This window comes from Mycothermus thermophilus, assembly GCF_041956435.1.
Source record: "Mycothermus thermophilus strain CBS 625.91 unplaced genomic scaffold VTJ04scaffold_5, whole genome shotgun sequence".
NCBI classification, from domain to species: Eukaryota; Fungi; Ascomycota; class Sordariomycetes; order Sordariales; family Chaetomiaceae; genus Mycothermus; species Mycothermus thermophilus.
Genome location: NW_027191431.1, coordinates 2,870,235 through 2,897,587, shown reverse-complemented (window position 1 = coordinate 2,897,587; position 27,353 = coordinate 2,870,235). Strand labels below are relative to the sequence as shown.

General features: G+C 55.5%; 9 protein-coding genes across 9 annotated transcripts; 5 read left to right on the top strand and 4 right to left on the bottom strand.

Moving 5' to 3' along the window:
• Positions 1 to 1,493: 1,493 nt before the first annotated feature.
• Positions 1,494 to 6,082, top strand: VTJ04DRAFT_8118 (uncharacterized protein; the record flags this gene model as incomplete). Its single annotated transcript, XM_069366520.1, has 3 exons — positions 1,494 to 2,829; positions 2,886 to 2,938; positions 2,996 to 6,082. 3 exons carry the CDS (start codon positions 1,494 to 1,496, stop codon positions 6,080 to 6,082), a joined length of 4,476 nt encoding a protein of 1,491 aa, XP_069217446.1.
• A 593-nt stretch (positions 6,083 to 6,675) lies between these two features.
• VTJ04DRAFT_8117 (uncharacterized protein) lies at positions 6,676 to 8,463 on the bottom strand (the record flags this gene model as incomplete). Its single annotated transcript, XM_069366519.1, has 12 exons — positions 6,676 to 6,732; positions 6,942 to 6,988; positions 7,060 to 7,085; positions 7,160 to 7,170; positions 7,246 to 7,380; positions 7,462 to 7,575; positions 7,670 to 7,695; positions 7,758 to 7,781; positions 7,855 to 7,865; positions 7,956 to 8,172; positions 8,246 to 8,274; positions 8,360 to 8,463. 12 exons carry the CDS (start codon positions 8,461 to 8,463, stop codon positions 6,676 to 6,678), a joined length of 801 nt encoding a protein of 266 aa, XP_069217445.1.
• Positions 8,464 to 9,658: 1,195 nt separating this feature from the next.
• Positions 9,659 to 11,054, top strand: VTJ04DRAFT_8116 (uncharacterized protein; the record flags this gene model as incomplete). Its single annotated transcript, XM_069366518.1, has 2 exons — positions 9,659 to 10,380; positions 10,496 to 11,054. The coding sequence occupies 2 exons, from the start codon at positions 9,659 to 9,661 to the stop codon at positions 11,052 to 11,054; spliced, it is 1,281 nt and encodes a 426-aa protein (XP_069217444.1).
• A 580-nt stretch (positions 11,055 to 11,634) lies between these two features.
• VTJ04DRAFT_8115 (uncharacterized protein) lies at positions 11,635 to 13,750 on the bottom strand (the record flags this gene model as incomplete). Its single annotated transcript, XM_069366517.1, has 6 exons — positions 11,635 to 11,892; positions 11,950 to 13,297; positions 13,364 to 13,486; positions 13,544 to 13,553; positions 13,622 to 13,646; positions 13,706 to 13,750. 6 exons carry the CDS (start codon positions 13,748 to 13,750, stop codon positions 11,635 to 11,637), a joined length of 1,809 nt encoding a protein of 602 aa, XP_069217443.1.
• A 740-nt stretch (positions 13,751 to 14,490) lies between these two features.
• On the top strand, positions 14,491 to 17,834 carry VTJ04DRAFT_8114 (uncharacterized protein; the record flags this gene model as incomplete). Its single annotated transcript, XM_069366516.1, has 5 exons — positions 14,491 to 14,534; positions 14,595 to 14,936; positions 16,263 to 16,303; positions 16,367 to 16,530; positions 16,587 to 17,834. The coding sequence occupies 5 exons, from the start codon at positions 14,491 to 14,493 to the stop codon at positions 17,832 to 17,834; spliced, it is 1,839 nt and encodes a 612-aa protein (XP_069217442.1).
• Positions 17,835 to 18,372: 538 nt separating this feature from the next.
• On the bottom strand, positions 18,373 to 19,446 carry VTJ04DRAFT_8113 (uncharacterized protein; the record flags this gene model as incomplete). Its single annotated transcript, XM_069366515.1, has 1 exon — positions 18,373 to 19,446. One exon carries the CDS (start codon positions 19,444 to 19,446, stop codon positions 18,373 to 18,375), a length of 1,074 nt encoding a protein of 357 aa, XP_069217441.1.
• Positions 19,447 to 20,243: 797 nt separating this feature from the next.
• On the top strand, positions 20,244 to 20,480 carry VTJ04DRAFT_8112 (uncharacterized protein; the record flags this gene model as incomplete). The annotated part of the gene is made up of 1 exon (XM_069366514.1): positions 20,244 to 20,480. The coding sequence occupies one exon, from the start codon at positions 20,244 to 20,246 to the stop codon at positions 20,478 to 20,480; it is 237 nt and encodes a 78-aa protein (XP_069217440.1).
• Positions 20,481 to 20,791: 311 nt separating this feature from the next.
• Positions 20,792 to 22,262, bottom strand: VTJ04DRAFT_8111 (uncharacterized protein; the record flags this gene model as incomplete). Its single annotated transcript, XM_069366513.1, has 3 exons — positions 20,792 to 21,566; positions 21,696 to 21,911; positions 22,183 to 22,262. 3 exons carry the CDS (start codon positions 22,260 to 22,262, stop codon positions 20,792 to 20,794), a joined length of 1,071 nt encoding a protein of 356 aa, XP_069217439.1.
• A 3,941-nt stretch (positions 22,263 to 26,203) lies between these two features.
• On the top strand, positions 26,204 to 26,989 carry VTJ04DRAFT_8110 (uncharacterized protein; the record flags this gene model as incomplete). The annotated part of the gene is made up of 1 exon (XM_069366512.1): positions 26,204 to 26,989. One exon carries the CDS (start codon positions 26,204 to 26,206, stop codon positions 26,987 to 26,989), a length of 786 nt encoding a protein of 261 aa, XP_069217438.1.
• Positions 26,990 to 27,353: the final 364 nt, after the last annotated feature.

Sequence of the window (27,353 nt, the reverse complement as noted above, 5' to 3'; positions counted from 1 at the left end):
TGGACACCTACGCGCCCGCCCATCTGCGTCTTGCTCAGATCTCGCCCCAGGGCTCGTGTAAAGAAATATCCACGAGATTATCTCGTTCAGGGCCGTGGATCATCGAGTCTCTTCCAACCATGCCGGTCGAGCTTGACACGGAGGACACGAAATCGCGCTCCTAGCGCAGCAGGACACGTTGAAAGAAGGGTATGCATGAATCACTCCCCATCCCAACATTGAATATCTGAATGAGTACTCCCACCTAAAGGAAAGGAGGGAATGTCGTGACAAGCCAACAGCCCAAGGCTCTGCGGCCTTCATCCGTGTGCTGGAGGGTTGTGAAGGCGGCAAAAACCTGCGTGCTGGGCGGCTGGTGGATGCTTTGCCGGCCACCATCGCCACAGGAGCACGTAACACCTAAGACGCGGGCACAGGGAGAATTGTGCAGGCCAGCCAACACAGTGAGGCACCACAGCAGACAGCCAGCCGTGCGAAAGCAGCCAAGACATGGCCAAACCAAACACACCAACCACACAGTCTTCTGAAGGAGGCCCCAGGGGCCCATTAAACTGCAATATCTGGCGATAATTCAAATGCCAGATCTTGACTCTGGATCCAACGTCCTTTGCGGCGGATGGTCTGAGTCCTGTTGAAGATCCTGGATCTCCTTCTGCCAGTGCTCTGGGAAGAGCAGAGTTGATTGTTCGGGCTGATGTGCGATGCACCACTGGTGGACAGCCGAAACGGCCTTCCACCAGCCGGGGGTAGCTCGCTCCGATCCCAACAGTCCAGGGACAACAACACACAGCCCGCCATCAACTCAAGCCCTTGACATCCCACTCTCCCACGCATTTTCGCACACGCCTCCCAGATGGCGGCCCGACTCTCCGTCCATTGCATGAATCGAAAGCGTGCTTGGGCAGCGAGCATGCCAGAGACCAGAATGGTGGTGAGGCAGCATTCTTTCGGCAGCCCAGCTTGGCCGCAGGGGGCTTGGCACACATGGGCGTTTGGGTGACAAACCGACCCGCCACCCCTGGCCATCCACACACCACCACTAAGTCGCCGATAGGAGAACAACCTGACACTGCCAACATTCCCGAATCGAACCGGCGCTGCTTCTCATCGCAATGGGAGTCGCAATGCTGCTGTGCTGTCTGGCTGTGTGGTGCTCACTCGTGGTGCTCGCTGGCCGCCATCTTTCGGGCATCAGTCTTGGTTCTTGGTGCACGGGGTTGGACTTTGGCTGCGCGATGCGAAATGCGCAATGCCCTTGGTTTTCGATGATTTCGTTGGCTGACGATTGGTCTCGTATCGCACTAGTCCGAATCCGGAATTCACCCCACACATCCCCCGATAATTGAACCCTGCCCACAAAAACCCCGACTAGTAAAAGTTCTTCCTTTTATCCGAGCTCGACTTCACTTCTTATGCCACAAACCGAGCGACACAACGTCACAACCCGTTAGTTGCACACCAGTCATATCAACGTCAGGGACATCACGGCAACGATGGAGCAGCACCTTGCCGGTGATGCCACCGGCTGGTATCTGAGTGGCACCGGCAATGGCGCTTGGGCTCCTCAACCCGGAAACCATGACCTTGGTTTCGGCGCGGGCGCCGACCACGGCAACGTCTTCTCCGGCTCCGAGTTGCCCCAGGGTCAAAGCACCGCTGGCATTGACACCTCCCTCTTCCCCGTATCCTACGGCGAGAGCAATGAAGCCGTCTGGCCAAACCAAGCGCAAGGCCCAGCGGTGTCATATGTTCAGCAGTCGGCAATCCCCCAGCAGCCATTCATCAACCACCAGGTTGATGGCGGACTTATTGCTGAGGCCCCGAACGGCTACCATCATCACCCTCACCACTGGGCTCATGGCCCCCAAGCCATCCAGGATCCGGTCCAGTTCGACAATCCTCTGGCCCCCCCTGCCCAGTTCGCCATTGATCCCCATATATCCAACCAAGGACCTGGGTTTCTTCCTGACCGCGGCCCTGGTGTGGCCTCCCAGATACGACCCGAGACTGGGTTCCAGCAGCCGGTGTTTGCAAGCTCACAGCAAAGTCAGCAACCACAGTTCCCTGTAACGCTCCCCCAACAGGCCCAACCGTCGGGACAGCCGGTGATCCAACAGCCGGTTCAGCAGCCGGTCCAGCAGGCAGTTCAGCATCCGGTTCAGCATCCGGTTCAGCAGCCCGTTCGGCAGCCAGTTCAACAGCCAGTCCGGCAACCGGTCCAACAGTCTGTCCAACACTCGCTCCAGCCACAGCAACCGCCTCGGCAGCCAATTCAACAACCCATCCAACCTCAATTCCACCAACTTCCCCAGCCTCACCCCCAAAACATCCAGTCCAAGGAACCTCAGGCCACCCAGAAACCTGCTCAACACGAAGCTGCGTCACAGCCGGCTTTTGTCCCCGGATCCCCGGCTTCGGTCAATGTTTCCAAGAAGGCTAGGGTTATTGCGCCGGCTGTCCCGGCATCACAACCTCCCCAGGGGCAGGCATCGTCGGCAGAGCCTGCAGATCCTGTTTGCACCATCTACCACCAGGAGACCGCTCTCCTGGAGAGTGCGAAGGGACATCCAGAGCGGATGTGGGAAGGGGTCCCGAACCTCGTCCTTGGTGACGCTCCGACGAAGCTGCAAAAGTCGCCGCCCATCAAGCGATACGTTCCGATAAAGACGAAGGGAGAGCGCGGTCCATTGTTCCCTCAGATGTGGCGTGGATGGACAACGGCCGAGGCCGTTGGAAACCACGAGGCCGCACGTAAAGCTGCTACAAACGATATCGACATTCGCAGGGCTGACATTAGGCTCGAGATCGAGCTGAAGCGGGCCAATCCAGGTAGGTCGTCCTTCTGATCCCGCTTCGTATAAATGGGTGTTAACAACGTATCCTAGATATGCCGGCCGAGGTGTGTAGGAAGCTTCTCAGAGACAGCGGGGCGAAGGAGGTTGGTTTGGGCTCTCCCATATCTGATGTTTCTAGCGTTTTGCTGACGATAGTCAAGGGGTGGTCCCTCCAGGAACCTGTCGAGGCGGAAGTCCTTGCGGGAGAATTGATTCGCCGGCATCCTGCTCACCGTGACAATCAGCTACTGTCGAACGTCGCCTGGGGAGAATATCTGGATCTGCTGAAAACGCTCACCCAGCAGCTCCGCGATATCCAGAAGAAAGGTTCCGAGCAGGAGGCCGCATCTCTTGAGATGGCCAAGAAACGTCTCACAGCTGCCATCGTGGCGGGCATTCGTGCCGATGCTGCAGACTTATTCCCGAACTTGCAGAGCATGGGGCGGCTCAAGGCCATGTTCAAGAACATCTTCGTGAGCCTGATAAACGCAGGTGAAATAACCTCTCCCCTCGTCAAGGCTCTGCTGGAGTTGTTTGTGATGGCAAAGTTCATCTCGGAAGACCTGGAGTTTCTGGACTGGATGGACAAGGTTCGGAAGAAGGTGGTTGAGAAGGGCGACGAGGAGGCCCGAGCTTTGATTACCCGGATTTATGAACATGCACCAAAGAGGGAGGAAAACGGCACTGGTAAACGGCAAGGCGATGCCGCAAGTGCAGCGTCCAACAAGGCCCGAAAAACAAGTGCTGCGAAAACCAATCCCGACGCCGCCAAAACGACTTCGACCACCACCCCGCCAAACCCCGCCAACGACGCAACCACGACAGCCACATCTACGGCTTCCAAAACGATGCCCCCCAAGGCTAGTGACAAGACGTCGTCCAAACCCGCGACCAAGGTCGCCGGGGCGGCGGCTGGCGCGAAACGACCTCGTGAGGCGGACACTGGCGCCGAGTCACGCTCGAGCAAGAAGCCCGCTATGGACACGTCAAGCGCTAGTAAAGCATCGTCATCTGTCGGTGCAAAGGCACCTGCGTCGAAGCCTTCTACTGCTTCCTCGACTGCTACTACTTCGTCTTCGTCCAATTCGACTGCTCCTCAGACCAAATCGCGAACTTCGCTCCTCCTTCCAGGCAAGACGCGCCCAGCGACCAAACCGGCAGCCAAGTCGGAGCCTGTGAAGGCGGACGAGAAGGGTACCTCGGGCAAGACAGAGCCGGCCTCGAAGGCGTCTGCTGGGGCTACCAAGTCAACATCAAGCGCAACGACATCTAATGCTTCGAAGGTCACCAAGCCTAAGTCAGAGGCGAGCAAGTCAGCTGCTGGCCCTTCCAAGTCCCGCATCTCTGCCCTGATCGAGACGATTGAGGAGGAAAAGCAGATCCGGACCCCTGAGGGCCCCCGGCAGAAAGAGCAAACCCCCGCTGCTCCGGAGACTCCAGAAGAGCGGGAACGCCGGTTGCGCAAGGAGGCCAGGCGCCATCTCAGGGTCACCTTCAAGAGCGGCGATGCATTGGTTGAGGTGCGCGAGTTCACGCGCCATCCTGAGGAAATCGCCGAGGCGAACAAGGCACGACTTGGCAGGGAGCTCTATCGCACCATGAACAGCGAAGAGAGCGAAATGATGAAGCGTCTCCACCGCGAAAAGACCATGCTCAATGACGACTTCGAAGAGCGCGAGTGGGATACACCTTCTGCCATCGACTTCACCGGCCTCTCGCCACAGGTGCGCGAGCGCACCTACGTCACGCGCGGCGGCATCAAGACCTTCGAGACTGAAGAGCAAAAGCGAACTCAGGAGCGCGAGTCCCGGGAACTCATGGTCATTTACCACAGCAAGGAGGATATCCCGCCTTCACCGCGTTCTCCTCCTCCGGAGCCATCTTCTGGCGAGGTTCACCCGAGAAACGTGTACCTGAATCCCCAGGTCCCCGACTGCCGGGAACTCTTTGCTCGACTGGATGATTTCCGCAAATGGGGCGCATACCACGCGGCTCGGGCAGCTCTGCATCGCAAGAACAACCCGCCGCCGCAGTGGCAGCAACCCTCCAAGGAGTACGCCAAACCAGTGCCTGCGGAACCCCGACAGTGGTACGACTCTGCAGCAGCTGCCAAGCGCGATCAAGCGACCCTTGAACTGCTTACCTCGGATTCTCTCAAGCATTGGGAGGACCCTGACCCGAACAACCTGAGGTTCCGCCGGTTGCCGGATGGAGAGTTTTCTCAGGACGAGCGGCTTCAGGTAATCCTCTACAACCTGAAGGTCATCGCACTACAGGTTCAGAACAACCCGTGCCAGCCCGTTGGCCAACAAACCGCGCCCGCTGCACCCGTTCCGAACTCTGGCCAGCAGCAGACAGTCTCTCAGCCTCCGGCTGTCGCTGCCCTTCCGGCTCAAACTGCTTCGCCTGACTATGCAGCCGCCTGGGCCCAGTATTATGCCGCCCAGCAACAGCAGAACCAGCAATATCAGACGCAGCAGCAGTACCAAGCGCAGCCTGCTCAACAGCCAAATTGGTACGGTCAGCAGAGCCAACAACAGGCCCAGCAACAGCCGGCCCCCGGCACCGACCAGATTGCTGGTATTCTCGCAGCGCTCGGGATCCAGCAAGCCTCTGGACAGCCTGCCCCGCAAGCTCCTGCTGACCCGAACCAGCAAGTCGAGATGGTGCTCAAGGCATTCCAGGCCGCGAATCCTAATCAAGCCGTCGATCCTCAGCAGATCCAGCACTTGCTCGGCTTGGCCGGAAACGCGGCGGGCGCTCAGCAGCCCCAGCAACCACCTTCTCAATACGGCTACCAACACCCTTACTACAACCAGCATTCCAGTGCCCAGCAAGGTGGCTACAATCCATCTGGCGCGACCCAGGGCTACGGCGCTCCTCCCCCGCCCGAACAGCACACCGGCTACGGCGGCCCTGCCCATGGCTATGGTCAATCCCATCAAGAGCGGGAGACCTACGGCCAGATGTACAACGACCGCGAGAGGGGTTGGGAGAGGGAGAACGGCCGTGACGCCCATGGCGCCGGCGATCGCGATCAGCAGCAGCAGGGCCGCGATCGGGATTATCATCGCGACCGCGGCCATCGGAATCGTGGTAGTGGTGGTAATGGCGGCCGTGGCGATAACGCCGGTTCCGGACAGAAGGGTGGCGCAGGCAACCAGAATCCTGTCGGCACAAAGCCCTGCCTGTTCTGGGCCAAGGGCAAGTGCGCAAAGGGCGACAAGTGCACGTTCCGTCATGATTAGAAGCGTTGATGGTTCACGATGTGCTAGGTTGCTGGCCGCCCTCAGCTGGAAACTGGGTTATTGGCGGCATGAGGAAGGGAGACTACCTCGCGGTGTGAGCCTGATATGCGACATATGGTGCCCAAAGGCATTGTGGTCTGTTCATCCTGTTCAGACTCGTTGGCTGTCCGGCGGGCGTCTCTTTGAGATGCTGCTTGAGGAGTTGAGATTCTCTGGGATGGCACCATGTGCTCGCCTGCTCACATCGTTATCTCCTGTTTTATTGTTTTCCTGTTCTTCGATTCATTCTTAATTCGTTTTTTGTTTCACCCGAGACATTTCCACAGTTTTGTGGATCTGGGAAGAAAGCAAATATTTTGTTTTCTGAGGACCATTGGTCCTCTCACTTTCTCAGGTGTCTCCTTGGGCTTTTCCTTTGTTTAGATGCATGGGATACATGAGGGCACGAGAAAGAGGAGCATGGCAGGTCATCTGGGTGAACGGTTGGGTGGGGGGAATGGAAATACGCATACATATCTGGCAGGAGAAGACGTTACTGATGATGCGAGAAGAGGGAGAAAAATGTTAGTGTGTGTTCTGTGTATAATGCTTGTTCATTTGCCGGCATCATTTTCCTTGTATGAGTAGTTAGGCTGGGGGTCGGTGGACGGCTGGAGTTTGTGAGAGTAATAGAAGCATGGCAAACATGGATGATATTCATCGGGACGATTTCATAGTGACGTAACACGTAGTATAGTGTGACTCTCTCCAGAGCCCCTTGCGTTGTCTTCAATATCCATTTGCTTCTTGGGCACATAACCAAGCAACAAGTATGCTACTGTTGCCTTCCTTCCCCCGAAGTATCTCCCAGGCCCAAGACCTCTTTAATGGCGTCAACAATCACCGGTACAGTTGCCATAGCGCCATCTTACGTGGTCAAGTCAGCGTCGATTCGCTCAACGGGGGTATGGAGATAGAGACGGGCCGGGGCAACTTACCTCCGGTATCACCACACGCGAGTGTCCTGTAACATTGGGAGGGCTAGAGTTAGTTTATGTTGTCGATATGGGGTGGGTCTTGAGAAACGGGACAACATACTTGCTCGTAGGCTAGGAGTGGGTTTTTGATATCAGCATGGACCTGCGAAGAAACGGAGAAAGCATACGGAGTGATGGTCAGCTTACAGGAATGACTCGGAACCAACCGTTGCTGGATGGTTGTGATGACTCCCCGTTTGCCGAGTCGCTGTCGGGCTTGTAGCCCCAATCCTCGGTGAGGACTCGAATCTGCTTCTGGGTGATGGGGTTTCGCCACATTGCCTGGAATGTGGTGACGGAGTGTTGAAAAGCAAGGTGTCAGTCATTGCCAATCTGACCATGGAAACCTGTCTGAGTTCGTACCGTGTTCATGGCTGGCGCGACCAGAATGAGCTTTTTCTTTCCATCCACGCTCGCGTCGGTGTCCCAGGCGCGGATAACGGAGGTGAGAAGGTTGTCAGACATGCCGTTCACGATCTGTTTCTATCATGTCAGGTATTCTACTAAGACCTTGAAAGAAGAGAGCAAAGCATCTCTCTGATTTAGCCCTATTATGGAGTGCCTGACGGACCTTTGCGAGGGTGTTTGCGCTCAACGCTTAGAGGCCGTTAGCTTTCTTCCAGTTGTCACAGTCTTCAAGAGCATCGGGAGCTACTCACGCGCAACCACAAGGATATCAGCCCCTGTTATGAGGAGGTGGGTATGTTAGTTCCAGGGCATCCATCGTCTTTTCATTACCCCAGGGCACCCACGTACATCTCCGTAATCTGTTCCCAACGGTGTCCAAGTGTCAGGTTATCCATTGAATAGATAGAAACACGCAGTACAAAGAGAAACTTGGAGCAGGGGAAACAGACTCAATGTGCAAAATACTCGCGCCTCGGCGCCAAAGCTCAGGGCCCCATTCGTCCTGGTCCCGGTAGACAGCGTCAACGCAAGGCAACTGCAGCAACGAAGACACGGTGGGTTGCTCAGCGCTCTGGCCAGCGAGGAAGTGGCAGGCCGACTCGGTGAGGACGATGCGAATGGACAGGTTCTGGCGGAACTCGGCTAGGGCCTCGACGATGACAGGGACTGTTTGGTGAAAGAAGGTTAAACAGGCATGCCCAGTCAGCATTTCACCAGGGCCTTTCGGTGTGTGGCTTACTCTTTATGGTAGCTACTGAGCCGGATGCCCTGTTTTTATCGTTGTGTAAGTGACCGGACGCATGGTTAGATCGTGATGCGAAGGAAATGTGTAACTAAAGAGGTATTGGCGTACGCCAGGAGAAGATGCTTCTTCCCGTCGTTCCGGGATGCCACAAGAGCCTCCATCGAGTTGGAGTGGCTGACCTCGTAATGGTCGTCGTGTTTGCCGCTAATCATTTGCAACATGATGAGTCTTTGGGGGGGCGTGAGGGGTGATATGCAGGTCTGCGTTTGGGTGTCGCTTATGCACTACTAGCTTGCCAGTTGTTACTGTGAAGGAATCCCCCAGAGATTCAAGGGTTCAAGATCTATGCTTTGATGAAGGACGTGGTGGAGTTGCCTTTTCCGGACTAAGTACTGCTGTCTTCCCACTTCCTGGTGATGATTGACTCGATGTACAAAGCTTGAGTTCCGTGAATTGGACACCGGCGTTGTCAACAGGGAGGCATGCTGAGGACCACAAACGGACCTGGAACGGTTATTACCGGACTCAGGCTTGCTTACACTTCTTCCTCGGCATCAACTTCAGGGGGGCACCGGACACCGGCTGTCTCGGATTCTAAACAGAAATCTACTGAAGCTGGAGTGATCGATGGATAGTTTACATGATACATCACTCACAGTACAACGTATCCCAGTCAAAATTTAGTATTACCAAGCAATTCCCCATGGGAGAGCACATGTAACGGAGTAGAGCTCACCTCACCTGACACTATCCCGACGTGGGGCACATGCTCGCCCTGCATCCATCTGCTTCTCCAAACCCTTACGTCATGTTGATTTCCCCTCATCGGCATCTGTTCAGTCTCCTGAGACCATAACCTGAGTTCTGAACCATATGTGAATCACCCGCTATTAAATAAATTCCGTCAAGTTGATTTCCCTGGCGGTGTGGAATGATGGAATGACATTCACCTGACAAAGGACATACCCGAGACGTGTTTGGATCATGTCTTAAGTCCAATTACGGTGCTCACCTGTGCACTTTACAGTGGTTAGAGAGTGAGAGTCGCATTGCAACCCCTGTCGGCGCGGCAGCTCAAATTGGGAAAACAGCCAATGGGACGCGTCCCCAGAGCCAGGAGCACCTGCGCGTCGGGAGCTCCCAGCTTTTGAAGCTCTTTTTACACGAAAACCGGGCACTTCTACAAACTTTCCCTCCACAACCCGCAAGTAATCCGTACAGTAAGCAGGTCATCACCGAGAAATTTGATCGACTCTGTTCATTTAAACTCTACAACGAGATTTTAACACCGATTCTATATTTATCGTCGCAGTTGGCAAATAAATAAGCACCCAAGGTTGTTGATCCTTCCGCCGACTGCCGAACAAACGCCACCCGCCTGCGACCAACGACCGCCTGATTGCGACAATGGCAGCACCATCTCAACCCGGCAGCGGCACCGCGACGCCGCTGGTCGAGCTCGACCCGGAAGAGACCAAGAAGAGCCTCAATGTTTCCCTCGCCGACCTCTGCGCCAAGGCGACCGCCTTGTACGCCCACAAAAAGTATGAAGAAGCCGCCGAAGTCTACGGCCAGGCCGCCGAGATGCAGGCCGAGATGAACGGTGAAATGAACCCAGAGAACGCCGAGATCTTGTTCCTTTACGGCCGCGCCCTGTTCAAGGTCGGCCAGAGCAAGAGCGACGTCCTTGGCGGCAAGGCGCCCGAGGCGAAACCGGCCAAGCCCAAGGCGTCAGGGTCAGGCAAGCCCACTAATGGAAGCACTTCCGCCGCTGCCTCCTCCTCCGCCGCGTCAGGGCAGCCAGAGATCAAGAAGCCGCTGTTCCAGTTCGAGGGTGACGAGAACTTTGAGGACTCGGACGAGGAAGAGGAAGAGGGCGAGGAAGAGGAGGAAGAGGAGGAGGATGACCTCGCCACGGCCTTTGAAGTTCTCGATCTTGCTCGGGTTCTCTACGAGAAGAAGCTCGAGGCCGCCAAGGCTCACGACGAGGAGGAGGAAAAAGGCAAAGGAAAGGAATCCGCCGAGTCCGGCAGCCAATCTGGCGGCGAGTCCGCCTACATCAGACATATCAAGGAGCGTTTGGCCGACACCCACGATCTCCTGGCCGAGATCTCGCTCGAGAATGAGAGGTATGTCGTCGCAGGGTCGTGAAGGACCATCATCCTACCTCGACAGCAACAAAAACCGATGATCCTTCCCGAACTTGCATAACTGACATGCTTCTTCTCTCACTTCACCCTTCAGGTACACCAACGCCATCACCGACTCGCGCGCATCCCTCAAATACAAGGAAGAACTCTACCCCTTCGAATCCGAAATCATCGCCGAAGCGCACTTCAAGCTCTCCCTCGCCCTCGAGTTTGCCTCCGTGACCAAATCCCCCGACGATGAAGACAGCGCCAACAACAACAGCAACCACGTCGATCAAGCCCTGCGCGACGAGGCCGCCGCCGAGCTCGAAGCCGCCATCAACAGCACCAAGCAGAAGCTCCAAAACAAGGAGGTCGAGCTCGCGACGCTGCACAACCCGGACGACAACGAGGCCACGCGGCGGCAGATCGCCGAGGTCAAGGAGGTGCTGGCCGACATGGAGCAGCGGCTCGTCGACCTGCGCAAGCCGCCCGTCGACCTCACCGCCGCGCTGGGGATCCCCGCCGCTCCCAAGACCGAGGTGACCGAGGAGGTCAAGAAGCAGGCCAACGACCTGACGGGGTTGGTGAGGAAGAAGAGAAAGGCTGAGGAGGGCCCGGCGGCGGAGCCGGCGGAGCCGGGGAAGAAGCCCCGCGAGGGTGAGGCCAGCTAGAGGGATGTATGGAGAGCGGGACCGAGATGGGAGGCCTTGGGGAGGATGTTGTGAGAGTTGCCGGGGGGCATGTGACCGGACTGTTTTCGTGGGTTAAAGCAAGAAGGGAATGACACAAAAAAAAGAAACTGTCTTGGTGATGTTGGTTGCACATGGCACGTCTTGTATGAGTAATATTTGTCTTCAATATCTTGAAACTCGGCTTGGACGGCGTTATTGAGGGGAATGGTTCGCTGAGATTTCAATGCCTTGACGCTGGGGATGGAAGTCCGGTATTAATGGCAGTTTGGACACAGAAAAAATACATCTGCGTTTTGATGACTCAGGTTCTTATTCCCTCTGGATGAGGTGCGAGGTACGGATGACATTGAAATCTCAAGTGACACAGTGATCCCTATATCCTCGTGTATTAATGTGTGCTATAACTCGCCATGCTATGCTAGAGTCTTTGCCTCGAACGTGCCATCATCACATAACCCAACTGTATATGTATACGTAACCCCGTTATGTCCTTTTAATGCCCCGTCACCTCGCTTCTCCCTGACATACCTCCCAGAATGAAGATTGTCCACCATCAACATCAAAGTTGGAAGTTGGTATTCTGTGGCCGGTTCTCATTTCCACGCAGGTGTGCCGATGATCCCTTGAACAAGCTCTGCCAGATGTATGCCTCGCTCAGCAGCAGCTCAATGTCCTTTTCCGTCCAGTCGCGCGTCGGCAGGGACTGTAGGAACATCATGATCTCCTGGAAGTCCATCTTGACCAGCTTGTCGGACCACTTGACGAGGAAGGCGGCACAGACGTAGAGGTGGAATTCGGAAAAGCCTTGCTCTTCGGCCTGCATTGTCGGTGTCAGTTTATCATGTCCGAAAAAGGGGGCATAAGACGATCTTACCATGTAGGTATCCCACATGCGAATGGTATTTTTGACGCTTATTTCACGCATCAAGAGACAGTTCATCCAGCGGAAACTGAACTGGATGAACTCGACGTTTTCTTTCTCCAAATGCCGAGCCAGCCCGGCATCAATACGGGCGGTCAGGTCGCGCAAGGCCGACACCTGGCGCTGGATGCCCGGCTGGGCCACAATGTAGTGGTCCTGAATCCCGTCCAGCAGCTTGGTCAGGCACCAAAACGAATCTGCCTCGACGGCGTCCAGCACGGCGCGGGGTAGCTGTCCTGGGTCCATGCCGCTCTCTATGTCTGGATCCGTGATGTATGTGCCCAAGAACACCTGCCAGAAAGGGGTGACGAGATCGTTGATACCCTGTACATACCCGCTGGCCGGGTGTCGCACAGCCCAAACGTACAGGATGCGCTCGAGTGACCGCTGTGTTGCCTCATACCCATATAACTCGATGTGAGGGTTTGTCCGCGGCACGTCGATGCTGATCTGGTGCCAGATTGCTTCGTCCAGGCCGCGCCCCCCGGTTCGTGATGATGAACCTGAGGTGTTCGGTCCATTTCCTATCCCACCTGGCCCTGTGCCCTTCTCGAACGCCTGTCGTACTCCATCTAGGTACTCCTTTCGCTTCCTTTCTAGCGTCGCCACACGTCGTTCGCTGCTGGTTGGCAGGTAGCTGAGGAGGAGCTGCCACGTCATGGCGCGAACCTCCTCTGGTATGCCTGACCAGGCTAGCTGTCGGAGATCATTGAGTGGTATCGTGGAGGCTTGCAATAACCTTTTGAACTTGTTGATGCGTGTGATCCTCGAGTTGATGGCGTCGATCTCCTTCTGGGTCGCATTTGGTGGTATTGTTGGATAGTTGATCAGGTGGAGGGCATTGGCCGGGTCGCGGAGGATCTCCTTGTACTGAGGCCGCAGGATCTTGCCCTCGCTCTTCTTGGGCATAGGGTAGATGGATGCTGGCCTCTCAAAACCTATGTCTGCACTGTCGGAGTTTCGCCGTCGTGATTGCTTTTCCGCGTCGTCGCCAGGATTACCCAGACCGGCATCTATTTGCGCCCTGCTTTGTTCCGCCCTGCGTTGAGTCCTCCTCTTCATATTCGACAGGCTGGGCAGGCCGAAGTCGTCACCATCATCCGATTCATAGTCGTAGATGTCATCGGCATCGTCGACAGTCCAGTCATCGTTGGTGGTGGAGAGGAAGTTCATGTACGTCTTGAACGGCGGCGCGGAGGATTTGGAGCTGGCTTTTCGAGAGGACGACGAAGTGTTCCGTTCATGACCAGGCGTCGAAGATGGCGGGGTCTGTGGGCGGGAACCTGAGCCAGAGATGCTCCTTTGATACTCGCGTCAGCACACAGACAAGCTCTGGGGACAGGGGAAGCTTTCAACAGGGACATACAAGGAATCAAACTTGAGCATGTCGGCATGGGAATAGGCGGCGCCAACTACGAGACCCGAGTCTCTTGTCTTCTTCGCAGGGGCGGGGTCGCGGGCGGCGCCCCTCCAGAAAGGCGAGGCGGCGCTGCACCATATGTTAGCTAAGGACCAAAAACAAAACTGAACCCAAGGGAGGACATACTCAGACCTGTCTGTCATAGGACAGAGGATAGACTTGTCAGCAGACTGGCTTGGGGTGGACAAGGAGTCATGTTCGTACCGACTTGCACCATCTCCTGCTGTTGCTGTTCCCAGACGGTCAGTACTCCGAATGTCTTGGTGGAGAGTCTCCCCGCTCACTTACCTGAGGCGCCGCCGCCTTCTTGCCGCTGTTAGACGAGGAAAACATGATGGGCTATGGAAGGCGGGAGTCTGAGAGCTTGTATGTAGGTTTCATGACTGTTTTTCGTGTAGGAGCGGTTGATGTCGTTTTACTGTGCTGATGTCCAGTTCCTGGCCTTTGGTCCCTTCGCCGGTTCGGCGTGGTGTGAACTGGCGTCAAGCCCGAAAGACAGTGCTTGGTGTCCCCTGATGACGGGAGTGGCCGACAGCTGCTTGGCAGTTGAGCTCCCATCCATTCGGCAAGTCACAGGCCAGCGCCTGTCGAGTGGCACGGGACCTGTTGGAAGGGGGGACCTCTGTCCGTGCCGCCTCCTGCAGCGGCCTCGTCAGGGCCCACAACCCCCGGCTGGCGGTTGTGGAGAACCCTGAAACCCTTGCTTTGGGCCGCTGGACCTTGCCGACTTCTGGATGAGATGGACCCACTTCCAGTTGACTTAACCGCAGGCTTGGCACAGGCAACGGAGGAAGGATCCTGGCAACCCAGAATCAACGAAGGTCTTTCCCAACAACTCTCGAACCCAAACTTGACCGACAATCTTCCAACCTTTTTTTCATCTACCACAGCCAAGCATTGATCGACGACGCATCCATCGTTGGCATTGACCTTAGACGCGATTCTGGCGGCAGACCAAGCAGAGCGCTCGCGCGTTTCCACCGCTTCTTCTTCCTCCAGATATCCGCTACAGGAACGGTTCAACGCGCGCCAGTATCTAACTCCGAATCGATACCTACGGCATCATTGACACCATGACGGAACCCGAGAACTTCGATGATGAGCTCTTTGCCGACCTGTATGTTGGCCACGATCACTTAGGGGTTTCCTTTGCCGCGTCACTGACACGTTTGTTCAGCTACAATGATGACGAACCAGCCGGTCAACCTGCCCGAGCCCCAGAAACCGACAAGACACAATCAACGGAGCAGACTGCGCAAGCGTCCAGCCATGTGAATGGAAATGACACCGGACAGCAAGCTGATCAGAACGGGGGCGATGACGGAGACGAAGAAGAGGAAGAAGACGATGATGACGATATCGACTTCAACCTTGGCAACGTGCCGACCACCGCGCTGTCAACACAACACGACCGCCAGGCCAGTCATGAAAGCCAAGAGCAACACGAGGATAAGCCGACACCGAGTGCGGCTCCTGCTCCTGCAGCGCCTGCTCGGGGGCCCAATGCCAAAGAAGACGGGTGAGTGATTGATTTTTGATTTGTGATGTTTGGGCATCGTATACACAGGCTGCGCAGTTTGGAGACAAGTACCTCCTGTGTTTTTGGTCGCCTCAACGACGGCGCCGCCGTGCAGCTACAGGTCGGGGACTGTTGGTTTTGATGGTGGTCGGGTAGTTGGTTGATTCTTGGATCGAGCCTTGTATGGTCGTGTTCAGAGGCAAGGAAAGGAGCAAACATCATGGTTTGGGATTTGGGTATGGGCAGCGAGGCGTCTGTGTTGGCGATGGAGGCTATGGCTTCACGCAACTTCGGGAGTGAACCCGATTCCGTGTGGGAAACATGATGGCCACAAGCAAGTCGAGATGAACGGAGAGCAGCCGTGGTCTGCACCGTTTTCGAAGAACAAGAGATGGGGTGGAGTGGACCGAACAACAGCAAACTCAACGCCCAATACCCAACGCCGATATCATAGATGGGGGCCCTATCCTCCTGTCTCTATAGCTCGCCGAGAATATTTTGGAGAGCCAGATGGCAATCGGAAAGCCTGGCCGTTGTCTCTGGTTTTCTAGGTGGGAAGTTGGCGGCGATTAGCGCAGCAACCTCAGCAAAGCAGAGACAAGCTAGCTTGACGATAGCAAAAACAAAACAAGACCACGAGGCAGGAGAACAAGAAGATTCGTTCGGCAAACAAAGTCCATTTCTGGATTTTTTTGCGCTGCACCCGTTTTTCACGTTTCCGTGGGAACTGCTGTAGCGTGGGCCTTGCAACTTTCTCTCTCTCCCACCCACCACCACGAAACCACGTCGACCACTCAATCTCGCCTGGGCTTCGATTTCTCGACCTTTCCAACAACCAACCAACCAACCATACCGACCATAATGGCTCTCGCCGAAGATTTGAACCCGGCTCAACCGCCGGACTTCATCGCCGTCGACTCGACCAACAGCTCTACCTCTACCCAAGCCTTTTCTGATTCCTCGTCGCCTTCTCATCCGTGGCGAAGCGCAGGAATTTCCAGAATGCTCGCTCAAGAGGCTCACACTGAGGGCTCCCAGCCCGAGATTGATTACATGGATAATGGCTCGCTTTATGGGGAGAACGGAAGGTCGGGAACTGGTTCTGCAGCATTGATGAGTTCTAGACTCGCCTCGCCGGAGCTGACGGCCCAACGCGACGCGGCTCTGATTGCTTCTCGTTGCTTTGGAACACATCGCTCCATGTCATGCTTCCGACCGACGCCTCGTCCTTTGGATGTTTTTCATGCTCAGTTGTGTTTGTCATTGGTTGTGCAGTTGATTTTTACCAGTGGACTGGACACGATGCTGATATAAACCTTCATACAGAAAAATGTTCATCGGTGGATTGAACTGGGAGACAACTGATCGTGAGTCGGACGGACGATTTCGTACCGCCTAATTAAGACGCCAGGGCTAACATCGATCTCCAGAGTCGCTTCGCGACTACTTCTCTCAGTTCGGTGAGGTGGTGGAATGCACTGTCATGAGAGATAGCGCCACCGGCCGCTCGCGTGGCTTCGGCTTCCTCACCTTCAAGGACCCCAAGACGGTCAACATTGTCATGGTCAAGGAGCACTACCTGGATGGCAAGATCGTGAGTCTCAAGCAGTTTATTGGGCTGAAACGGCGGCATGCTAACTTTTGCCAAAGATCGACCCGAAGCGCGCCATTCCCCGCGACGAGCAGGAGAAGACCTCCAAGATCTTCGTCGGCGGCGTCAGCCAGGAAACCACCGACCATGAATTCCGCGAATACTTCTCTCAGTTCGGCCGCGTCGTCGACGCCACACTCATGATGGACAAGGACACAGGCCGGCCTCGCGGCTTCGGTTTCGTGACCTTCGAGAGCGAGGCCGGCGTCGAGGCCTGCCTCGCCGCGAACCTCGAGCTCCATGGAAAGCCGATTGAAGTTAAGAAGGCCCAGCCGCGCGGCAACCTTCGCGATGACGACGACGCGAACCGCCGCGGCGGTAAGTTCGGCCGCAAGGGCCAGATGGGTGGCATGGATGACAACTCTGGTCAGAGCGGCATGAACAACATGATGGGAGGCGGTATGGGCCCCGGCGCCGCGGGCATGTCGCCTCAGCTCATGGCGCAGTACCTCCAACGCATGCAACAGGCCATGGCTATGTTCCAGCAGCAGATGATGATGACCCGGAACATGAACCCCGCCATGATGCAGCAAATGATGTACATGCAGCAAATGCAGCAAATGATGGCTGGCGCCGGTCGCGGCGGTCCCATGCCTCCCGGAATGAACCCAGCCATGATGCAACAACAAATGGCCCAGATGCAGCAGATGATGAACCAGCAGGGCGGCGGACCCGGCATGGGCATGAACCAGGGCGGCATGAACCAAGGACCCGGCGGTCCCAGTGGTCCTGGAGGCCCGAACGGCAACGGCCCCAACGGTCCTGGCGGCGGTCCTGGCGGCTATAACAACGCCTACGACCAGCAGCAATTCGACCAACAGCAAGGCATGGGCGGTCACCAAGGCGGTCCGAGCGGACCCGGAGGCGGTCGTCGCGGAGGCCGAGGCGACATGATGCACCATCATCACGGCGGTTTCAACCAAGGCGGCGGATACATGGGCGGCGGCGGCGGCGGCCCGACGAGCTGGGAGGGCATGTACGACGACGTTCCCCAGCCGATGATGAACCAGGGTCCCGGTGGACCGGGTGGTCCTGGCGGCTTTGGTGGCCCCGGTGGTGGTGGCCGTGGAGGATTCCACAAGGGCCACCGCGGCCCTCCGCAGATCCCGCAAGGCCCTGTCGACCCGGCCAACGCTCCGCCCGCCAACGCGCCGACGGGCCCCAAGAATGCTGGACGGCCGGGCGCCAACTATCGTGGCGGTGGAAGGGGTGGAAATCGCGGGTTCCATCCGTACGCTCGCAGCTAGAGGCCATCGAGCTCTTTTGACGTGGTGGATTGGCATTGAGAATTGGCTCTTAGGAGAGAGGCCTCTCTTACATTATTTGCTCTTGAGTTAAGGGGTTTCGGTTGTTATTTTGCTTCTCTTGGGGGCTTTATCCATGGCCAATATGGGCGGTGTGTTTTTTTTTCTTTTCATCTGGGGCAATTCTGGGAGCAAGACCAACCTAGCCAGGAGGGTGTCTTCTATGGGAGAATGGAGAGCAAATGCAGGCGGGTTTTGCAAGGCCAACAACACAAATATCCACTACTACCTCAAGTACTTCAAGGACATGGGCTGGGCGCAACAGTAGTATCTAGTCGCTGCTAATTATCATGGCTCTTTTGTACACTACACATGGTTTTTAATCTGAGGTCGATGCGCATCATATTCATCAATTATGGCTTGTCCCAACTCTCGAGGACGACACATTGGTTGACAAAGTCGTTGTCGGAGATGTTGTGTTGATTAAATATTCCCCAGTCTCGGGGAGATGTGAATACTTCCAGGTTTAATTGCGACCACTTCAAGCATACAGCCTGGTGAATCCCTCTTCTGGAGGCTGAAGCCAATTCTTCTCGTCATACACATACCCTTCCCCACCTTCAATCATATGGAACGTGTAAATAATCCTCCCCTTCTGGCTCGTGTTTTTCTCGCTCTTGTGCAGCAGATTCCCGTGGATCAAGACCAGCGATCCCGCCTTCACCTCCCCCGGTACATACTCCCGCGCCTTCTCCTCCTCAGAAACCACATCTTCCCCATACCCTTCTCCGCGCGGGAATCGTGTCCCTTCATTAGGAACCATCACCGTCCCCTGGCCATCGTCTTCCACCATCCCCTTCCCGCCATCATCAGCCCCACTTCCCTCCGCCTCCGCCTCCGCCGCCGGGGTCGTTCCCGTCCTCCTCTTACCCGCCGCTGGCTTCTTCCTCACCAACCTCCTCTCCACCGGCGCCCAGCGGTGCGACCCGGGCAGAAAACTCAGACACCCGTTCTCGAGCGTCGCGTCCTCGAGCGCGTACCAGAACCCCACGGCGCTGGGCGGGTCGGTATACAAGAAGGTCGAGTCCTGGTGCGGCGGCACCGCCCCGCCAATCTCGGGCTGCTTGCAAATCACCATGCTCTGCAGCACGCGCGGGTCGGCGAAGCCCAGCTGGCGCGCGACGGTCGCGGGGCGGGCGAGCATACCCTCCACGAAACCACGTTTGTCATTGGGGTTTGTGGACAAAAGAGCGGCGAAGGGAGGGGAGAGGCCGTGCAGGTAGTGTCCGATCTTGTTGACGGCGCGGTGCTTGGGTTTGATTAATTGTCCGGAGGAGTCGAAGGCGTCTTCTTCCAGGAAGAAGCGGATCTTGTCGCCCGAGGAGAGGAAGTAGTCGTCGCCGACGTGGTCGTCGCCCGTGTCGCCGCCGGTGCGGAAGCGGGTGAGGGGGTGGGTGGAGAGGTCGAGGGAGTCGAGGAGACGGTGGGTTTCGTCAAGGAGGGCGGTGACAGTGGACGGGGGCAGGGCGTCGGGGACGATGACGTAGCCGTTCTTGTGGAAGAAGTCGAGCTGCCCGGGAGTGAGGCCGTCGACGGCGTCTGTGGTGGCTGTCATTGTGATTATGGGAGAGGCTGATACCGTGTGTGTTTGGGCTTGTTTGGCTGGATGTGATGTCGAGAGTCAGAAGGAAAGGGGATAACTGTTGGAGGAAAGTTGGAGAAGTGAGGGGTGATGAGGAGAGACCCCGCCGAGCTTCCCCAAGCTCGGGTCCCGCCGGTATACGGGTATCTTATCTGCCTTGTCCATGGTACAACTACCAGCGGTTGAAGTCGGCATTTTCCAACGACAGTTCAGGGGCAGAATGTGGTTGCAACACATCAACTTGTGTCACCGCAAGATAGACCGGAATGTCAGGAGGACGGTGCTATGTGGGCTGGATCTTTCTCGAGTAACACTTCTGTATCAGAAGAATTGCCCATAGTCCGAGATAGAGGATCTTCTCTAATCTACATACGGTAGACAGGATCCAGCTGCCAAAGTTGTGAAAGGAAAAGTAAACAAAGCTACTTCGTGTTAAATATCGACCGGTTACTAATAGACAGCCCACTTTATCTCTCTGGTTTTCGACAAGTTGATCGGCCAAGAGGAAAAAGACGAGGAAACGCCATCACCCGGCATAGCATATACTCATTCGTACACGAATATCTTGTCCACTTCCTACAACGGCGCTGTCCATTCCACGCCAGAAGACAGGCAGGCTTGAAGCACACAAGTCCAAGATTTACTAGGTGAAATAGGTAAACGATAAATATGGTATCAGGGCAATCCTCGAAGAGCCGGAATTCCTTGACGCCACGGAGAGATTGATCGGAGCAAAACAAGCCAACCATGTTTCCCACACATAAACAGCCATGGTTCCCCGAGTAAAGAACCAGGAGGAGCCAAGCGAATCTGAACAGGAGAGAGAACAAACATCAGATCCCCCAGACAAAACGCCCGTAACGCCTCCAAGTAACCCAACCTTTCCGCAACATCCCTTTCTTCTTGAATGGCGCATCGCAAACGGGCTAAGCCATTCCAGTCTGTTCCCCATCCAAGCCGATAGATCCCCATCTACCCTTCCTGACCCAGTAGTACCATCCCCTTAACCACACAACCCAGGCCATTGTCACGGGTTGGCACCCGTTCCTTGAGGGTTAGGGTTGTGACCCTAACCCTAGCCCCACTGGTTTAGGTTGTAGAATAGTGGAGCCGCCTGGCCCGTGCACCCCACAGGTGAGGGGTATTTAACCCACGGGTCAGGTCCTCCAGGTTGTGCGTTCCTCGCGCAACCTCGTTGCTAATAAGAGGACCCCTACGTTGAGCCATTGAGCATCCCGTGGCAGCCATCGACACGAAGCGAAGAAAAAAAGAAACCAAACTTCAATTCAAAAGAAGCCGCCACCAGTGTGACCTTTCTTCACTTCCTCAGCACGGCGTCATACACGGCCGCGATGCCCGACACGGCGGTGCCGACGAGCACGCTCTTCCACCCGCTGTACAGGGCGCGGTCGATGCGGATGATGGCAGCCGGGCTGATCAGACCGCCAAAGGTGACGCCCTGGGCGTAGACGACGTAGGTGAGAATGGCTTTAGCGATGCTAAACATGAGCGGGTCGACGGCGTACTCGGGCGCACGCTTGGAGCCGCCCTTGCCGGGGCGCTGCGGCGGCGCGGCGCCGACGCCGAGGTTGAAGAAGTAACCCGTCAGGCTAGGCAGGAGGGCGCTGGTGAGGAACCAGGTGAGCGCGGGGCTCCAGAAGGCGGCGGTGACCAGCGCGAACACGTCGGGCAGGTAGACCGGGTAGGTCGGGGTGCCGAGGAAGGAGATGGCGGGGATGGAGAAGGCATAGCGGTCCGGCAGCAGCTCACGGCGCAGGTAGTAGAGCTCGAAGAGCGCGATGGCCGAGACGACGCTGTGCACCGTCGACAGCCACTCGCGGGTGGTGTTGGTGGCGTCGTCGAGGCCGGACTGGCGGTACAGCTCCGAGACGCGCGAGCGCACGGCCACCGTGCTGCGGTCGACGGCCTGCGCAACATCGGCGGGCGTGGCTGGCAGCGACAGGCGCGCTGCGAGCGCGAGCGCCCGTGGAGTCCGCGCCACGGCGGTGGGTGTCGCCGACGCAACCTGAGCGACTTGGGCTTGCGTGGTCGTCGCCTCGTCGGTTTGTTGCTCTTCCTCAGAAGACTCCTCTCTAGATTTGGGTAGACGGGGCAACCGGTTAGCCAAGACGCGGAATTGTTTTTGTTTACCCGGGCTGGCAGAGGGCCCGCGGATGCGCGCGCGGCCCGAGGCATGTACGTGACAGAGAAAGGAGGCTTACTCGGTGGGAGGTGCTTCTTCAACCGGCTTCGCAGGAGCGCGCCGGCGCACAGGCTTGGTATCGGCGCTGAATTCCTTCTTGATGGGCGAGCCGCCGGCACGGGCACGGCTCTTGAAGTAGTCCTGGTAGCGGGGGTCGGAGGCATAGCGGGCGGCATGCGTGGAGAGTTCCTCGTCGATGGCGAGTTCGAGGTCGGTCTTGCGCATGCCATCGATACTGCGCAACAAGAAAACGCGTTAGAAATTGCGTCACCAGAGTGCGTCTGCGTGTATTTGCGACGCGTTTGGGATCTTGACGGCAGTATGCGCACGCGACGGAGCCGACGGCGGCATTTTGCCAGCGCGCAAGTTGTCCGACGATGCGCCGCTGGTCAACACAAAGCGCATTGGGCAAACGAACACCATGACGTCGGTGTGCCTTGCGCTCAAGACTCCGCTACGGGCGCGCAGCGTGCTGGAATGCCGAATAAACAAAAAAACCCACATACTTTTTGAGTCCAAGGCCCTCTGCGAGGTCCACGAGATCGCCTTTGCGCTGTCGCGCGAGCCAACTATTGACGCCCGACATGGCGGTGAGATGATGATGATGATGTGATAGTTGTTATATGAATGATATGGCGCAAGGCGCAGAAGATGTTATCAGAGCGAGTATGTAAACGCTTGTAAGGCTGGAAGCTTGGAGGATGACGAGAGTTGTGAATTGTCTTGTTTTGGCAAGAGATGTGATGGTTGGATGATGCAGAAACTCTGGGGTAGCGAGGCGGAGGGGGAGGGGGAGGAGCGGGAAGCGGGAAACCACGGTGTTGGCACGATCCAACGGCGGGCTTGTTTATGTTTTTGTTCCAGTGACCTCTCTGTGTTGTGTTTGGACGGGAGCTTCTGGCAGCTCTGGGGAGCTCCGGGCTGGGCGACCAGAGTGGGGGGGAGGTCCTCAAGCTAAACCAAAACAGTGGACGAGGCCAGTGAATGGACCAACCCGCCAAGGTGAGGTCATTTTGCGGGGATGGCTCCACCTGCCAATCAAGTGCCCGCAACCGCCTGTCACTCGTTGCCAGTCGCTGAAGCTCGCAGCTGCTCACGCGTTCACCAGCCTTCATCACTTTCAGATCACCCATGGACCTCGACACCACCTGCCGTTGCCATTGTCTTGCTCCCATTGCTGTGGCTTGGTCCAATCCTCAATGGTAACAACAGGTTGACCAAAAACATTACCACCTCATGAAAGAAAAGAAATGAGATGAACCGGTAAATAACAATGTAATGTAGTATGAGCACATACTCCGTCGCGCACACGGAACGGTAGCTCCGTCGTCCCTCTATACGTCCACATAATGCCCCTTCATATACTCTAGTAAACAACCTGGAACGCGTCGCGTCAGTGCTATGGGAAGTATGACCAGCGCATACAAACCCTACATAGTCGTCACGATACTCACGGTCTTTCACTATCGGAACCTTGTCATTGTCCCAGGGTACCATGTCCACGGACTGGTTGTTGTGAAGTGTCCCGATCAATCCTGTCGAAGGTATTGCGTCTCTAGGATACATCATCAATGGTGCCCCATCTATCGCTAGCTCAAGGCTTTCAACCTCCATTGCCCCATGAACACTATTAACAGAGAGAGGGACCATTCCTGTCTTCTCCACCACTGAGAGTACTTTGGAACCTTGCTCGTCAACGTGCCCATAACCTCCCACTCTTGTCCAACTATCCTCCCGCTCATGTCTTACAAAGAACTGAAACTCCGGCGAAACCCACAAGTAGCCCTGGTCTACGCTGCTCTCAATGACCTTCGCAACGCGTCCGATAAGGTCATAAGCACCATCAACCTCCGCAGGTTCGAGACCTACGAATGTTCTATCACTTGGGTGACCCACGTAGTTGATGAATCGGTTCATGCATGGCGCCGTGTCCTTCTCCTTGCCGCCGCTTAGCTCCGATGGCTCTGCATGTCTCCAGAAACGCCCCCTGTGAGCCTTATATGTGTCATTGAGCCTTCGCAGGGTAAGGTTTCTCAGCACAGTAGCGCTGGAACAAAATCTCTCGATCCTCTGGGGTTGATCCATCCTGGCAGTGCTTCAAGCAACAATGTTGCTCTCGCACCTGGAAATGGATTCCCAAGAGGACGTCGAAAACGGGGGATGCGTAGAGTTTGCATCCTCCGCCTCGTGCAAGGAGCCCAATGTCTGTCCTTGTTTCGGGTCTGGCCTATGCTCTGAAGACAGAGTATACATGGAAATCAGACCCATATATGACTTCATACCCCCAGTCTATGTGAGGCGTGAAAGTACCACGTCATTCCGCAGTAACAAATCGCGCGATGATAGCACCCACCTTTCGGAGTGGGCTAGTGATTGGTTCATCCATGGAGAAGACCACGGTTCCCTAGACGATGTTGATGCAGACGATGGAGAAATTACCGGTTTTATCGCCAACGTCTCTTTCGAGGTCACCGGAACCATGACTTGGTTTATGAAGAAAATGCTCCCTTCCTGCGCACAGGTGTTGTTCGTGACTTACCCTGACTATAAGACGCCGTTGATAGAGCTTGACTGTCTCTTGAGAATTGAGCCACACTCGGAAGAGGAAGGTTCTGAAGCCATCTCACCCACGTCGCCTAAGCTGAGAGAATACGGATGGGTACACGTTCTTTCTGACTCCAATGGCAACAGCTTGTACCTGAAGATAGAGGATTCAGTAGTGGAAGCTATAAACAAGATCCTGCGAGACAACGAGAGAGAACCCCTGATCACTTACGACCTGGGTTTGGATATCCCATCATTTGCCATAGCGCTTGCGCCTTGTCTCAACTACAATGGACGCATCGAGAAGCTAATGGAGTTGTGGGGCGATATAAAGTCAAGGCAGGAACGGCCTGCCAGGGTCACCGTAATTGTAGCAGTCTGCCCTGTCAGTGTCCATGGAGGAAGATATCCCAACTCAATCGTCACATTCGGATACGTTGTGGACATCGCAACAGATCCGGGACCTTGTGAGAACGACGTCAGCATGCAAGACGAAGAGGTCAAAGCAAACGTACGCAGCGCCTGACGCACAAGTGGAATTTGGAAAACTTCCTGTTCTCTCTGCGCACACTCCTATGGCCCCGGGTCCCATTTCCACTCCCAATCATAAAACACTCGCACATGTACCTCTGCTTGTTACGTTGGTGCTTCTCAGTCACATTCCTCCCGACGTAGTGGGCGTCAAGATAGTGGCGTTCTCCGACAATGTTACCACTCTCAACTCTGAGTTTCTGAGGGATCTAAGCGTTGTCTTCCCTCAGTGCGTGTGTGTGTGTGAACTACACGAGAGAAACAACATTGGGGGAGCTGTCCGTGTATTCACAAAGGATGATTTCACCATGGATTTTGTTGACCCAGCTCACTCGTCTGATCACACTCACTTCTTCTTTCCTGAGGGGAAGTTGTGCACACTCTTCATAGACAATGAGCTCAGACCACTCCAATTTAGATACTCCTCCAACGGCTTTGAGTACATGGCATTTCTTTCTAATGAGATGATGGACAATGCACGCTGTTACGTAGTTCCTCTGGTCGACCACACTGGCCCATGTATCCTCAACGTTTGTGAGTCTCTGGGTAGAGCTACGTCCTCACTTCCCTCAGCCAGGAGCTTGTCGACGGATTTGAGGGTCAAGTACTTAGTGTCCTACGTGTACTACTCAGCGACTTCATCAGGAGCATGTTTTCAGTGTGCATTTCTCCACGCACTACTCACAAGAGAAAGGGGCAACGCCCCGCCTAGCACTGGACATGGAAGCTATGGAGTGTCCGAGGAGCTCTCTGGATAGGTTCTTTCTTGCTGCTGAATACCTGAAGAAGGTGGCGAGCTGTGTGCGCTCTCTGCCTTCTTACTTTGAAAATGTAGCTAGATATGTTATGATGTCAGCCTCCGCGAAGACATGCACTGACATTATATTAGTCGAAAGGCCTTACGCCACTGGTATTCACCCATGGGCATTCTCTGCTATGTCCTATGATCCACAGAAGTCTGGACCCACTCCATCTACTGTTGGTCTCGCCAAGATGCTAAGTGCAGACTCTAGGCTTCCCGAATCCGAGCTTGAGAAGTGGTTCAGAGACAGCTGGAAGTTTCTGGGAAGAGGCGTCTTCCTGTTCAATGTATGTGTGACTGGTCAGTTTGATGACGTTGACACTTTCAAAGAGCAGGTTTTCTTCTTTCGTTTTCTTTCCTTACTCATCCAGAGTTTCTTGAATAGTGGAAATGATTCTATCAACCTTACTTGTATTGGGATGAAAGCTTTCTTCTCTGGTAGAACAGTTGCATCAAACCTTGGCACACTCAGGGCAAGAGTCACAGTAAGGTTCTTGGAGTCACCTGGCGCCTTGATACATAAGTATGGCGACGATGTGTCGCCAGATGACACCGCTGATTTTATACGTTTTAGAAAGGGAGCGGTGGAGCATCTCAGGAAAATAGTGGAAGACACCACCCGGTACGCCTGCGATCACCCTGTTCTGGTCATGGCTTCGAATATCGCGAACGACACTGGCGACAAAGCCAAGGAGTTTGCCGAGTTACTCAATCGCCTGACCACCGAGCTGAGTCCAGACCAAACCTACACGGGCGAGGACGTGATTGCCATCCTAGGCAATTTGTCATCTGCTGCAAAGGCCCTCTACAAGGCATGCGTAGCATTCTCGACTTCTGTGAACATAGCGATTGCCCCAAACACGAAAGAGCAGGGTTCCGCCGCCACGTACAGTAGGTCCAAGCCAGGATTCAAAGCTCCTAGCACTACGGCGAGTGTCAGATACGCTTCCTCTGTCGCTAGTACCGCCTCTCGTGCTCATACGACAATCATAATTGAGAGTGATACGGAAGATACCACAACTCCCCAGCACCCCGTTCGGGCTCCGATTGTGTCCACCAAGGGGAGCACTAAGCCCTCAGCTCCAATCAAACTTATCCTGGAAGAAGAAGAGTCATCCAATGAGAGAGAGGATGTGCCACAAGTCAAAGTTACCCCCGACACACCTAGCGGACCTAACTTGGACCACTCCAGGATTCATCAAGTTCTCAGTCTGCTCGATGACAGCGGAGTCTGCGAGGACAACGACATACTCACCGAGATTTATAACACCCTTACCAAGGGTGACCCTATTTCTGAGCGCCTGAAACGCATCGTTACGGAGGTGGATAAGCTTATGGTGGAAATGAAGGTGGAAAGTTTTGAAGAAGTGCGCCCCACTCAGCTGGATGAGTTGAGGCGCGTTGTGAGAGCCCTGGAGACCAATCCCAAGGCCTAAGATGTCCTCCTTTGCACCAGTTTGAGAGCGACAGGTGGAGACTTTCCTTCTTCTAAAATGTACTTCATGTAGTTATTTCGCTCGTTCACGTTGAGAACTGCCACATCTCTGTATATGCGATCGGGCTCATTACTGTCAGTGGACCTGTACCCAAATGTATCACCTATCACCAACGGAGTAGACACAGACTTGAGAACTCGTGCATTTTCCCTCGAGACAACACCGGGACACATGGTTATCCGTTGGAAGGCCACAGCCACGCAGTCAAGTGCGTGGCTGTGCCTATCCGCGAGCTCCTTGATATGGCTACCCTCCAACACTTGTATCCTCCCACTGGACGTGGCGCAGATTAAAAGTCCGAGAG